Below are 11,435 nucleotides of genomic sequence, written 5' to 3' on the forward strand. Positions count from 1 at the left end.
ATGACTTGCTTGCTGATGAGGGCCGCTACTAAAACATCTCTGATGGACTGCTGTTATCCATGAAAGAATTTAAAAACACATCTGAGTGCTCCTCCAAGTTTTGCATGCCTCCAACCTGGCAAATCGATTGGTTCCCAAGTCCTCAATGGCGAACTTTGTCTTGACTCCCATTCATCTCTTCTACATCAGCAGGTTGTTTTTTTTTTCTAATCAGGAATATGATGTGTGCGTCAACACCTGCCACCAAACATCATGTATTTATTTCGACAATTTTGTTTCAATGCATTCATTTGCAAACCTTTATTTTACTTGATGAATTCAGTCAAACCCTTCTTGCTGGGCATCCATCAGTACCAAGGGGATCCCGGCAGTATTAGCTTTACCTGGGGCGAACTCACAGTGATTAGAGTTGGTTTGCATGTCGGAGTGGATCATTCAGATGGGCTGCGTGATATCCCACATGTCGATGAAGTGGTGGTGATTTTATTGATCATGGTTTGTTTAAGCGATGGAAAACAAGTCGTGCAGGGGTTTCCCCCTGTACTGCCGCTCGCCGAGCTCAGCTTCCCAATGTCATAAAAAACCAACCTGAGGCTGTCCAGAGACACACGAGAAGGAAATGGTAGTACAAAGTCCCGAGGATATTGAACTTCCCACCTCCTCCACTGCATATCTAAACATCCTGAAACTATAGAGAGAAGGGAGGGGAAGGAGGAGGCGTTTGGCCAGTATTTTAATTTCTGATATGACAAACAGATTGTTATCACTGTTGGATACACAGGAGGCTCGCTGTAAGACGACGCCACACTTAACAATGTGATACCCTGCGACTTTCATTTTGAAATTTGCGGCGTATCATATAACTGAACTGAACAAGTCCAGCAGGTGCCCTGTGTGTAATCATAACAGAGACAATGTCACAGAGAAATTGAGATAGGATGAGATGAAACTGTTAACGATTCCTGGGGAGAAAAGGAGGCAGCGGAGGGAAACAGGAGGAACAAATAAAAGCAGGAACTGTAACAAATTTGACAGTAATTCAGCACATTTAGGAGTCATATAACAGGAATGGAAATGAAATGGCTTCGACTATGAATGATCTCTTTTTCATTTCCAACATTTAATACGTCCACATTCACATGCAGCTAAAGTCGCGCATTGTTTGCTCAAGGGCACATCAACAGCAACTGAGCAAAGAGCATCACCTGAGCCCGAGAGTCAGGGATTAGACTCAGCAACTTTGTTTTCCTTTACAAACCTGCTCCTCCTCTGCTGCTGCTGCTGCGGCTTCGCCCGACTTGCAGTCCTTTTTGTTCTTTTTTCTTTCTCTTTTGTCCGGCTTGCATCTGTTGCGTCCATGTGTCGATGGTCCTGGTTTGATCGATACTGTCCCTCCACACACACACACACACACACACACACACACGCACACACACACACACACGCGCACACACACACACACGCGCACACACACACCCTCGGGTTAAACGTAATCAGCCACCTCCTCTGTGTTCCTCTCGTAAGCCAGCAGTTTTATCTCAGGCCTCTTTGCAACACCCAGGGCTGACGGGGCAAAGTCCAACTGCTTATCTGCTCCCCTGGTGTCCAGTGGCGCTTTAGTCTCTGTCTGTCTGCGTGACATACTAACTGACTGTCTTTTTACTCTGTCTCTTTTTATTGGCTGCAGCTCTTCTCGTCTGAATATCTCTCTGTCCTAATAACTTCATAACAGCTTTGTGTCCATCTGCCCCTCTTTAGCTCTGTGTTTATTAGACTCAGCTCCATCCGACCGTCATACTGAATCTCTTTCTGATTTTATTTGGTTTCATACGAGCAATACCACTTGCTGCAGTTGCCTCTCATAAATAATCCAATGTCGAGGGTCAACAGTCATGATTGTTCTCATGATCAATTAATTTGCTATATATTTTATAAAAAAGAAAATAATTCAGATACAGATATTTATCGGCCACCATATGTACAGTATTGAAGACACATATCAATGATTCCTAAGATGTCGTTATCAAACCCTTATGACAAAGAAATGTCAACGAGGTTTGATATTTTACAGTTTAGCCATAAACTTTATTATAAAGACTCAAAAAAGTAAAAAATACAACCAAATATATAGAACTTGGATACATAAAAAACAAAAAAAAATGTTCAAGCTTTATGTTATCTGATCTTTCAGTCATCTGAAATCAAATACATGACAATGTTTGAAAACCTTTAACGCCATTTTAGATGAATCAATCAATTTGTTTGCGAAACAATTTGAATCGGCTCTTTGCGACAGTCTTATGAGCTGTCGCACTCGTCGTCATATTCTTTTGCTGCTGTACCTGTCTCACCGTCTCTCTGTCTCATAAGCGTCTGATTGTCTGTCTGACGGCCTTTTTTTTTTTTTACAGCTTTTGGTTAACTGCCAAACTGTCTCTCAACCACCGCAGCTCCAGCTCAATCTGACTGTTTATCGATGGTCACACTGTCTCTCTCATCATTAATACTTCACATCTTTTCAAATGTGTTTTCTCATTTTCTTTTGATTCCATTTTGAGCTGAATATTAACACTCAAGTGTGCGGCAGAAAACAATGCAGAATCATAATGATCAGTTTGATGTTAGAGATGCTCGGTGGAGTCTTCAGTGCCGTGTGTGTGTGTGTGTGTGTGTGTGTGTGTGTGTGTGATCTTGATGGATGGTCTCACCTCCTGACTAACTGACTGATCTGTGTCTCATCTAGCCAATTTGTTTTTTCAGGAAAAAAAAGGGAGAGTTTGCCCGTGGGGCTGAACTGTAAGTGCTCCCTTCCCTCTGTGACTGTCTCTCTGTGTCTCCCCGTCATTCCCTCCCTCTCCTCAGGCAATGACAAATGTAAATACCACATCCACCTAACAGGATCCAGGATGCACTGCCTCATTTGCATTGCATATCTTGAAAACACGCACCACCCTTTTTCCTTTCTTTCTTTCTTCAGATGAAAAAAAAAAGGAAATCCTCCCCGCCCTGCTGCATTGCGGAGCCCATGAACGCCGCTGCGTTTCTCCTTTTTTATCTGGTGCACGTAGTACATTTCTGTGATATTGGTTTGAATCCACACAGCGTGCAGCAGTTTAAATCGTCACGGAGACCCCAGCAGCTACAATACGCTGAAATTGAGGTGCGATATAGACTCGAGGACCACCAGCAGTAGCCTGAGGGCAGCTGTCATCAAGTGTTTGACAGGGCCAACTGAGAGACTGTTGCACCTGAGGAGACAAATGTCCTTCTTTTTTTTTCATCAAATAACACCGTCACGCTCCCACTGATCTGTAGGTCGAACTCTGTTTAGTGTCTTTCAGACCTTCAAAGACTGGAAGCCTTTCGGTGTCCACATTTAAATCCGTCATCTCTCAGCGTGTTAGGAAAGTTACACCCGACTTTTTTAATCATCTCTAGGAACACTCTTTCTCTAACCCTCAAGTGTTTTAGTTACCTATAACCCGGACCAGACCGTAACCAGTTCATTTGCTATAAGCACAATCCCTTTGCCCCAAATCTAACCAGAAGACCAAAGCGGCCATGTTCAGGTACTGTAGACGGTAAAAGTGATGCTTTTTTTAAGTTGGCATTAGACAGGATGTTGTCACTGTGCATGATGCAGGGGTTTTCAAAAAGAGTCCTTCTAGCATTGATGCTGGTTGTGGCCTTGTGGCGGCTCCTCTTGGACCAGTTTGTCAGAAGCTACAGAAAATCCGATGTGGATACTCTGAGAAAAAACCGTGGGTCTCGCTGACGAAAAGTCGAAGAGAAGAACAAGCGCGCCGAGACGGTCAAACTGGGAGAAACAGGTTGTTCTGGAGGTTGAGAGAACGAAGAGGGAGAAGGAGTCGTTGGTTGAATTGGAACTCAAACTACGTTGACCCTAACAAAGTCATTTTTGCACCGTAAACCAAATCGAACTGTACCTGTCACTTTTCACCCCCACACTTTACTTCTGACTAAAGTATTACACCTGATGAACCCTCAGAGTTTACATATGTGGTAATATCAGTGATGCAAATGTAAAAAAAAGAAGCATAATAATGCTGTGATTTGCCTAAAATGTCTTTTTCTTTCCCCCCATCTGCTAAAACATGTTGATTTTATGATTTAAGTTTACCTTTGAATTTATCAGAAAAAAACATCGCAGAAGAATGCGGATAATCCCAGAAACTGAATCAGTTGTCGTCATTTGGGAGAGGAGATTATTTTATTGTGACATCCAGACTGTTATCAGCTGCTGGTATCTCCTTTCTCAGAGTCTCGCGTTTGGAAACTGGGTCAGCCGAGGGTTACAGATTACAACCGATAGGTCCAAATGTGAGGGTCATGAAAGTTTGTCTTTTTCCCGCTCCGTGGCTGAAATTGTTCCACTCTTAACTGCCGCATTGTTGCTCCCTCGAAAAAACCTCAAGCCACACTGTGTTATCTGTGGGATAGACTCCAATCTGTTTTCCTTCATGAGAAGCCCGAACCGAATATGACCACTATCAGCGCGGTCACCTGATTTCTGCGAGGGGGACGTATCGGAGTGACATTTTAAAGTCGGACCAGGTTAGTCACACCTGGAGCAGCCTGGTGTGTGTGTGTGTGTGTGTAGCTGTGGAGACCATATCAGTCGGGTGCGCGCCTATCTTATCAAACCAACTGCTCTGAAGGGACTTTTGTATATGCAAGGTGACGAACTGCCTTAGGTTCCCACTCAGACTATAAACCAGTGACCATTTTTAAGGTGTGTGTGAGTGAGTGAGTGTGTGTGCACGTGCAATTGCACTTCTATTATTGTGAGCCATGTGTCGATCTTTTATCATACAATAATCAGAATATGTCGTTTCTGCAGCAAACGTACCGTTATGTGTTTTTTTTGGTGTTTTTTTTTTTAGCATCGCAGCTCATTGACCGAAACGGGAGTTAAATAGTCAGGAATCTCAGGATGCCATGTTTTCTGTGTGTTTTTATGAGTTTGCGTGTTAATGCAATCATATTTTTTGAAGCCTTGCGGCCTTTTGGTTGTTGGGTTTAACGTGACAGGGAAGAAAAGGCAGCGACGGGTAAGTGACAACTCCAACAACACAGGGCTGGTTTGAGCAACCGGGCTGAGCGGAGACATGACGCAGACAGGTAGACAGGCAGACAGACAGGCAGACAGGCAGACAGACAGGCAGACAGGCGACTTGGCGACAGAGAAGGAAGCCAGGGAGGGGCGGCTGCAGGAAGCAAGATCAATAAATGTAATTTCTTCATGTATCCGCAGACGTAAAGACGAAGGAGTGAAGGTAGTAAAGTAGATAAGGTTAGTTTGTGAACCGCACAACATTTTTAAATCATCAATTCATAGTGTGCAACGTTCGAATGTGCAGGACTCATTATCTTACTCTCTTGATATTATACAACACTCATTCAGCAAATGTCCACTTTTCAGCTGTGGTGTGGTTGCTCTTTTAGTGGAAAACATCTCTAACATTTAATAAGCGTTGACCTTCATGTCCTCAGTTTAGTTTGGGATGAATACACCACGGTTTGATTTGTCGGAGGAAGCCCTGAGGGGCGAACAGACGTCGTAAAGATTAAAGAATGAGATATTCTGCTTCTGTTTTCTCCCTATTTTCCTATTGTATTGTTTTTATTTTCCTTTGGACTCTGATAGTTTTTGTAGTGCAGGTTCAGGGGCAGGTCAGCTGTTTTTGGAGTGGTCTGGGTCTTGCTGCGCGTGTGTGTGTGTGTGTGTGTGTGTGTGTGTGTGTGTGTGTGTGTGTGTGTGTGAGATGCTGCCTGGGCAGGGGTCTCGTTTGAGGCTCTCAGTGTGATCCAGCCGTGTTTAGTCTACCAGTCCTACATGTCACACACCACAGTCATTTGGTCGGGAGCTGTTTCAACAAGGCACTGCTATTCCTGCAGCAGCCGCCTCGCCAGCCAGATGGAAAAAAAAGAGAAACGAAGCAGGATTGATTGATTGACTGGGACGAGTTGCCGAGGTCCTGCCAATAGCCCCGTGCGATCAGCACTTACATTTTCTTACTTTGTTGTTGCGGTGTTTCATTCACTGGCTGGAATTTTTGAAAGGTTGTAGGTTGTAAAAATTAAATATGGAAAAGGACTTGTTTTCTGTGAGAAAGCCACATTGCACTCATACTGAGGGGCCCCACCAGGGGGTACAAAGGTAGATGATTCTAGGGGCCTTTAACTGACAGGGGCCCTAAAAAAATCATTACAACATTGGTTAAATTTCTTATTAAATTATGAACCTACCATTAACAATAGAATCATTTTTTGTACAACATTGTACTAACTATCAAACAATTCTTTTAACTGTAACTACTAGTCTTGCATGAAAACGTGAATTTCACTCACGCATGTCTGCAGTGTTATATTTTTTAAGGGGTTGGCGTGCCGTGTGGTGTCGGGGTCCAAAAGGCCGGCGGCGCCCCTGTCAAGCACTGGCAACAAGCACGCTGATGGAAAAAAGAAAAAGAAACGCACTATTTCTCCCCATTTCTGCCTTTTTAATAAGAAATATGAAACATGAATCATCTTAATCACATTGAAACCAACAGGAACAACAACAACAACAAAAAAAGAAACAATATATTATATCAGCACACTTTCAAAAAAGTTTGAAAAGGACCATAGCTTAAATAAAAGACATTTCTCTCTGAAACTAAAATATGCTCCACAGAGGACATTGTGTGACCTGAAACTTCTGTGTCCTCTGCTGTTCATCAGAATATCCTTCAATAGATCGTCGATACGTGGATCTCTTATCAGATCAGCAGAAACGTAATGAAAAGGAACTTTTTGGACGGCGAGGGTTGTTTGACACCCTCTGACGTCGTTACACTGATCCCATTGAGCTGATGCATTGACAGTGTAAGGGGTCGTTCCTAAGTATTGTTGTAACACACACACACACACACACACACACACACACACACACACTCGCACAAGCTCAAACACACACACGAACACACTATCAGCCCACCTGACCAGTGGGAGCTCCATAGTGCAAAGTACTGTATGTAAATCCTCCTATAGTGCATCTCTCCTCCCCGCCACTGTTTCAGTAACTGACTGAACTCCCCCATGCACTTCACCGGCCAACTGATATTCAAAATGTTACAGCCCGTGGGACAGCATTTAGCTTTAATGCTCCCTTGTAGGTAACAACAGGAAATGATGCGGGGTCGATGGAGAACAGAAACACAACATGCAATTTTTTTTTGCCTTTTTTTTTTTTGCTTTTTACCACAGTTACTTTGCCTCTCTCCACCTGGCTCCTGAAGGTTTTGATTTATTTCTGTTTCCTTTGTGCTCCAGCAACAACAACAAAATGGCTTTTCTTTTTCTTCATATCAAACAAAACTACAAATCCTTTTTTCTTTTTTTTTTTGAAAGTACAGACTTCATAAGCTACATTTACATTGACGGACGCCTGGTGTGACAGAAATGACGGAACGTAATGTGAAATGCTGTAACAAAATAAAAATAAAAGTATTACTAAACCGTCTCCCGCTGCAGTAACACCTGCCTGAAGCAGTAACCTGAAATCCCCCCCCCCCCCCCCCCCCCCCCGCCCCAACCCCCCCTGTCCGTCTTTGGTTCAAAATAAAAACCTCACATTTGAGTTGTAACTGGTTGACAGAGCACAATACAAGATATATTAAAATTTATTCCCTTCATAAATAAATGCAAATATCCTTTTCCCCCCACATTAGCTCTATTTACATTTTGTACAAAGCCAATTTTGCCACACACACAGTGCTCCTGAGACGGGCAACGACGGGATCTGACATCAGTATTTACTCAACACGCGGATGAGTCAAACGTCTCCATTATCATTTCAGACTTCTTGGCATCCAGCTTCAATTTCTGTCCTCCGTGTAACCAATCCAGTTCCCAATATCGTCAGAGCTGGTAAGAGGGGAAAAAAAAGTTCTTTGGTCCCTCAAACATGGCAGCCATTTTAGATGCGAGTCTCTTTCAAGGCTACTGGACGTGAGTCAGAGAGGGAGAGAGAAAGAGAGAGGGAGATAAAGAGAGCTTGGGTGTCCATTTTGGAAAATGGAAGTCTCCATCTTGTCTCACCATGTCGGACACATGTGTGTGTGTGTGTGTGTGTGTGTGTGTGTGTGTGTGGGTGTGTGGGTGGGTGCGTGCGTGGGTGTATTGGTGGGTGGGTGTCCTTATTAGGAGGCATTGAGCACTGAGCGACTGTACAGAGTTTGGTAATAAGCACCTGAGTCCATGGCAGCCGGCCCGGTGCTATCGTAGATCTGCTTGGCCCCCACAGGAGAGCCACCTGTGTAGCTGTTGTAGGCCATCACCTGGTCCTGGTAGGACTTGAGGTCCATCTTCTGCTCGTTGGACATGAGGTTGGTGATGGAGAAGGGGTGGTTGAAGTTGTAGTGGGGGTCCAGGGACTTGAGGGCGTCACTCTGCAGATCCATGTGCTGCTGCATGGCGCTGGGCAGGAGGTGGGTGCCCATCGCCAAGGACTGGGAGTGGAGGAGCGGGTTGGAGGAGGAAGAGGAGGAGGTGGCGGAGAGGGACATGGAGGATGGAGGGATGGAGGAGGAGGGCGGCAGGGAGACAGGTGGGCTGTGGAGGTGTGAGGAGGACAGCGTAGGGCAGTCGAGGGGAAGCAGGGAGTTTCTTGAATGCGGCTGGTCATCTGAAGAGCCCGGATGGGAGTTGTCTGAGTGGACAGAGTCAGCGCACTCTGATCCTCCTGTGGGGCTGTGGTCCTCCACCAGGTGATCTCCACCGTGGCCCCCTTTCCCCGAGCCCGCCTCCTGGCTCTTGCCTCCTTTCTTTGCCAACTTTTCCTCAATCTTGAAGCGCTTCTGGCGCCTCAGGTAGCAGCCATTCTCAAACATGTTGCCCGACTGCGGGTGCAGAGTCCAGTACGAACCTTTGCCCGGCTTGTCTGGCGAGCGAGCCACCTTCACAAAGCAGTCGTTGAAGGAGAGCGAGTGGCGGATGGAGTTTTGCCAGCGCTGCTGGTTCTCACGGTAGTAGGGGAACAGGTCCATGATCCACTGGTAGATCTCGTTCAAGGTGAGCATCTTGCTGCCACTCTGCTGGATCGCCATGGTGATGAGGGAGATGTAGGAGTATGGTGGCTTGGCGTGGGTCAGGGAGCGTCGATAAGGCTTTGGGGGAATCTCCTTGGGCCCGGCCCGACTCAGGCTCCCAGTCGAGGGGTATCCCAGTTGGCTCATTGACTGACCCATGTTCTGATAATGGGACAGGGCGCCCAGGGAGCTGGAAGCAGTGGGTCCCAGCTGAGTCAGAGAGCTCGAGCTGAGGGACGAGGCCACCGGGGAGAGGGACATGTGGCCGGGCCCGGATCCCATGGAGGTCAGTGGGGAACTGCTGAGGCTGGAGCTGGGGTACGCCATGTTCATGCCTGCAGGGGAGCCGGTGGCTGGGTTCAGGTTAATGTAGCTGTTGATGGTGCCCATGGAGCCCATGGAGCCCAGACCAGAGTTCATGGTGCTGGCAGAGGAATACATCTGGAGACAGAGAGGAACACAACGACATCTGGTTATTCACAGAGGAAACATCAGTCTGCACACACATCATGCAACAAAGAATTAAATGAGTTAAAATAGTAAAAAAAAAAAAAAAAAATCAGCACATATTGACCTTTAATTGTAACCCTTTGAAAACACATAATAATAAACAGCTAGTGGTGACTGTTTGACTTCTTTTTTTGTCTTTGTAAAAGGTTTTTTGAACGTGAAAGAAAGCGGGTTGACTCCATTAAAAAAAAAGGTTACTCCTTATCAATGCACAATGAAGCTCTCAGTGTGCGAGAGGCGACATGGATTTCACACGGCGATGTTAACCTGAAAATGCGTAAAAAGCGCGTCATGGTGCCTCTTGGTTCAGACGGCCTCCTCCGCGGCTTCCATGGGAAAAAACACAACAACACGTTGCTTAAGATAAAGTGGAGCAATGTGATTATTTCTCGTCTTTGACAAAAGATTAATATTTCCGTTGAATTGCTCAAATATATATTTTTTTGTGTTTTTGTAAAATCTCCAAAGGGCCTTTGACGCGAAGGGAAAAAAAGTTGTTTTAATACGCGAGAAAAAAAACAACTCAAAGGGGGAACAGAAGGTATCTCTCGGCCCATTTACTGATCGTTGGTTAAATATTATCAGACTCTTTCTTCTCGGTAATTTCATCAGGTGGAGGTGAGGTGAGAACTGCAGCGGCTGATAGAATTAACTCTGACTGAATTAGTGAGGAAAACATTTCGTCTGCGCCTGAATCGTCGCATCACAAAGGACGGAGGCCTGTTGATCAGCAAATGGGTTTTTTCTCAAAAACCTCTATGTCCATTTAAGTGGTAAAAAAAAAAAATACTTTATGACACATCAGAAACTGAATAAAACACTGTCGACGAAATTGTTTTGATTGGCTGCTGCTGAGATATTTTTGGATTATATGTTTTATACAATATACAAATATTGGGACTATCAAAAGCAGAACGTATAAAGTGTGTCTACTTGTTGCTGTTTTCTTGTGGCGTTACCAAAATATTCCAGTCAAGTTTCAAAGTGCGTCTTTTGATTCTCAATATTATTCTATCGCACCTCCCTTTAACTTAATTATTATTCTGCACTGAGCGCATGGTGTTAATGTCAAGTCTATACCATATCATATTATAATTTATTATGTAATTAGACTCAAGTTCCCCCCCCCCCCCCGAGTCCTGCTGAAAACGTGCGCAAGTAAAACCTCTGTCATTACTTTTTCACTCGAATCCGAGAGAGACCGTGGGACAGAGGCCCACTTCACGGAGACAGATTTGGAAGTTTGTTATTTGTATGATGTGTGAATGCGTCTTTACCTCACTGGCCTCGCTGTAGAAAGTATTCCACTCTGGCAGATCATGGGTTTCCATCTTCACAGAGCTCAACATCCCCAACACAAATCTCTGGATGATGAAAATTTATCTATAACCGGAATATTTTTTTTGGGGGGGGGGGGGGGGGTTTGAGAAAAAAAAAGGAAAAGGAAAACAAAAATAAATATAAATTCCTTCGGAGAGTAAGATGTTTTCGGGGGAAAATCCAAACTTGGATTGCCAAGAAAAGAGAGCGAAAATATCTCGAGCCAAAAAAAATGTGTGAGGAAGAAAAAAAAAAGAAAGAATCAACTGGCGATGAGACGCTCTGGTCCTGAGAATAGTAAAGTCAATATTTCTTATTTGTCACTCATCCATCGTTTCATAACCTTAATCGTGTTAAGGCTCGGCAGATGGTGACTTGCTCCTCTTCGGTCCCGTTCTCCTCTGTCTGCCGGGGGCCTCGGGACGCAGGCGGAGCTGGAGCGCGCAAATACAGTAGAGAAACGTGGATGTCCTGCTCTTATACGGGGCCAGCGGGTCCCGCCCCGCTCCTGAC

General features: G+C 44.9%; 1 protein-coding gene across 1 annotated transcript; it reads right to left on the reverse strand.

The window, feature by feature from the left end:
- Window positions 1-7,588: 7,588 nt before the first annotated feature.
- On the reverse strand, window positions 7,589-11,435 carry foxa3 (forkhead box A3). The gene is made up of 2 exons (XM_035623755.2): window positions 10,880-11,435; window positions 7,589-9,533 (listed from the first exon to the last, which is right to left on the reverse strand). The coding sequence occupies exons 1-2, from the start codon at window positions 10,949-10,951 to the stop codon at window positions 8,205-8,207; spliced, it is 1,401 nt and encodes a 466-aa protein (XP_035479648.2). The 5' UTR covers window positions 10,952-11,435; the 3' UTR covers window positions 7,589-8,204.

Source organism: Scophthalmus maximus, chromosome 11, assembly GCF_022379125.1.
Source record: "Scophthalmus maximus strain ysfricsl-2021 chromosome 11, ASM2237912v1, whole genome shotgun sequence".
In the NCBI taxonomy this organism is placed as follows: Eukaryota; Metazoa; Chordata; class Actinopteri; order Pleuronectiformes; family Scophthalmidae; genus Scophthalmus; species Scophthalmus maximus.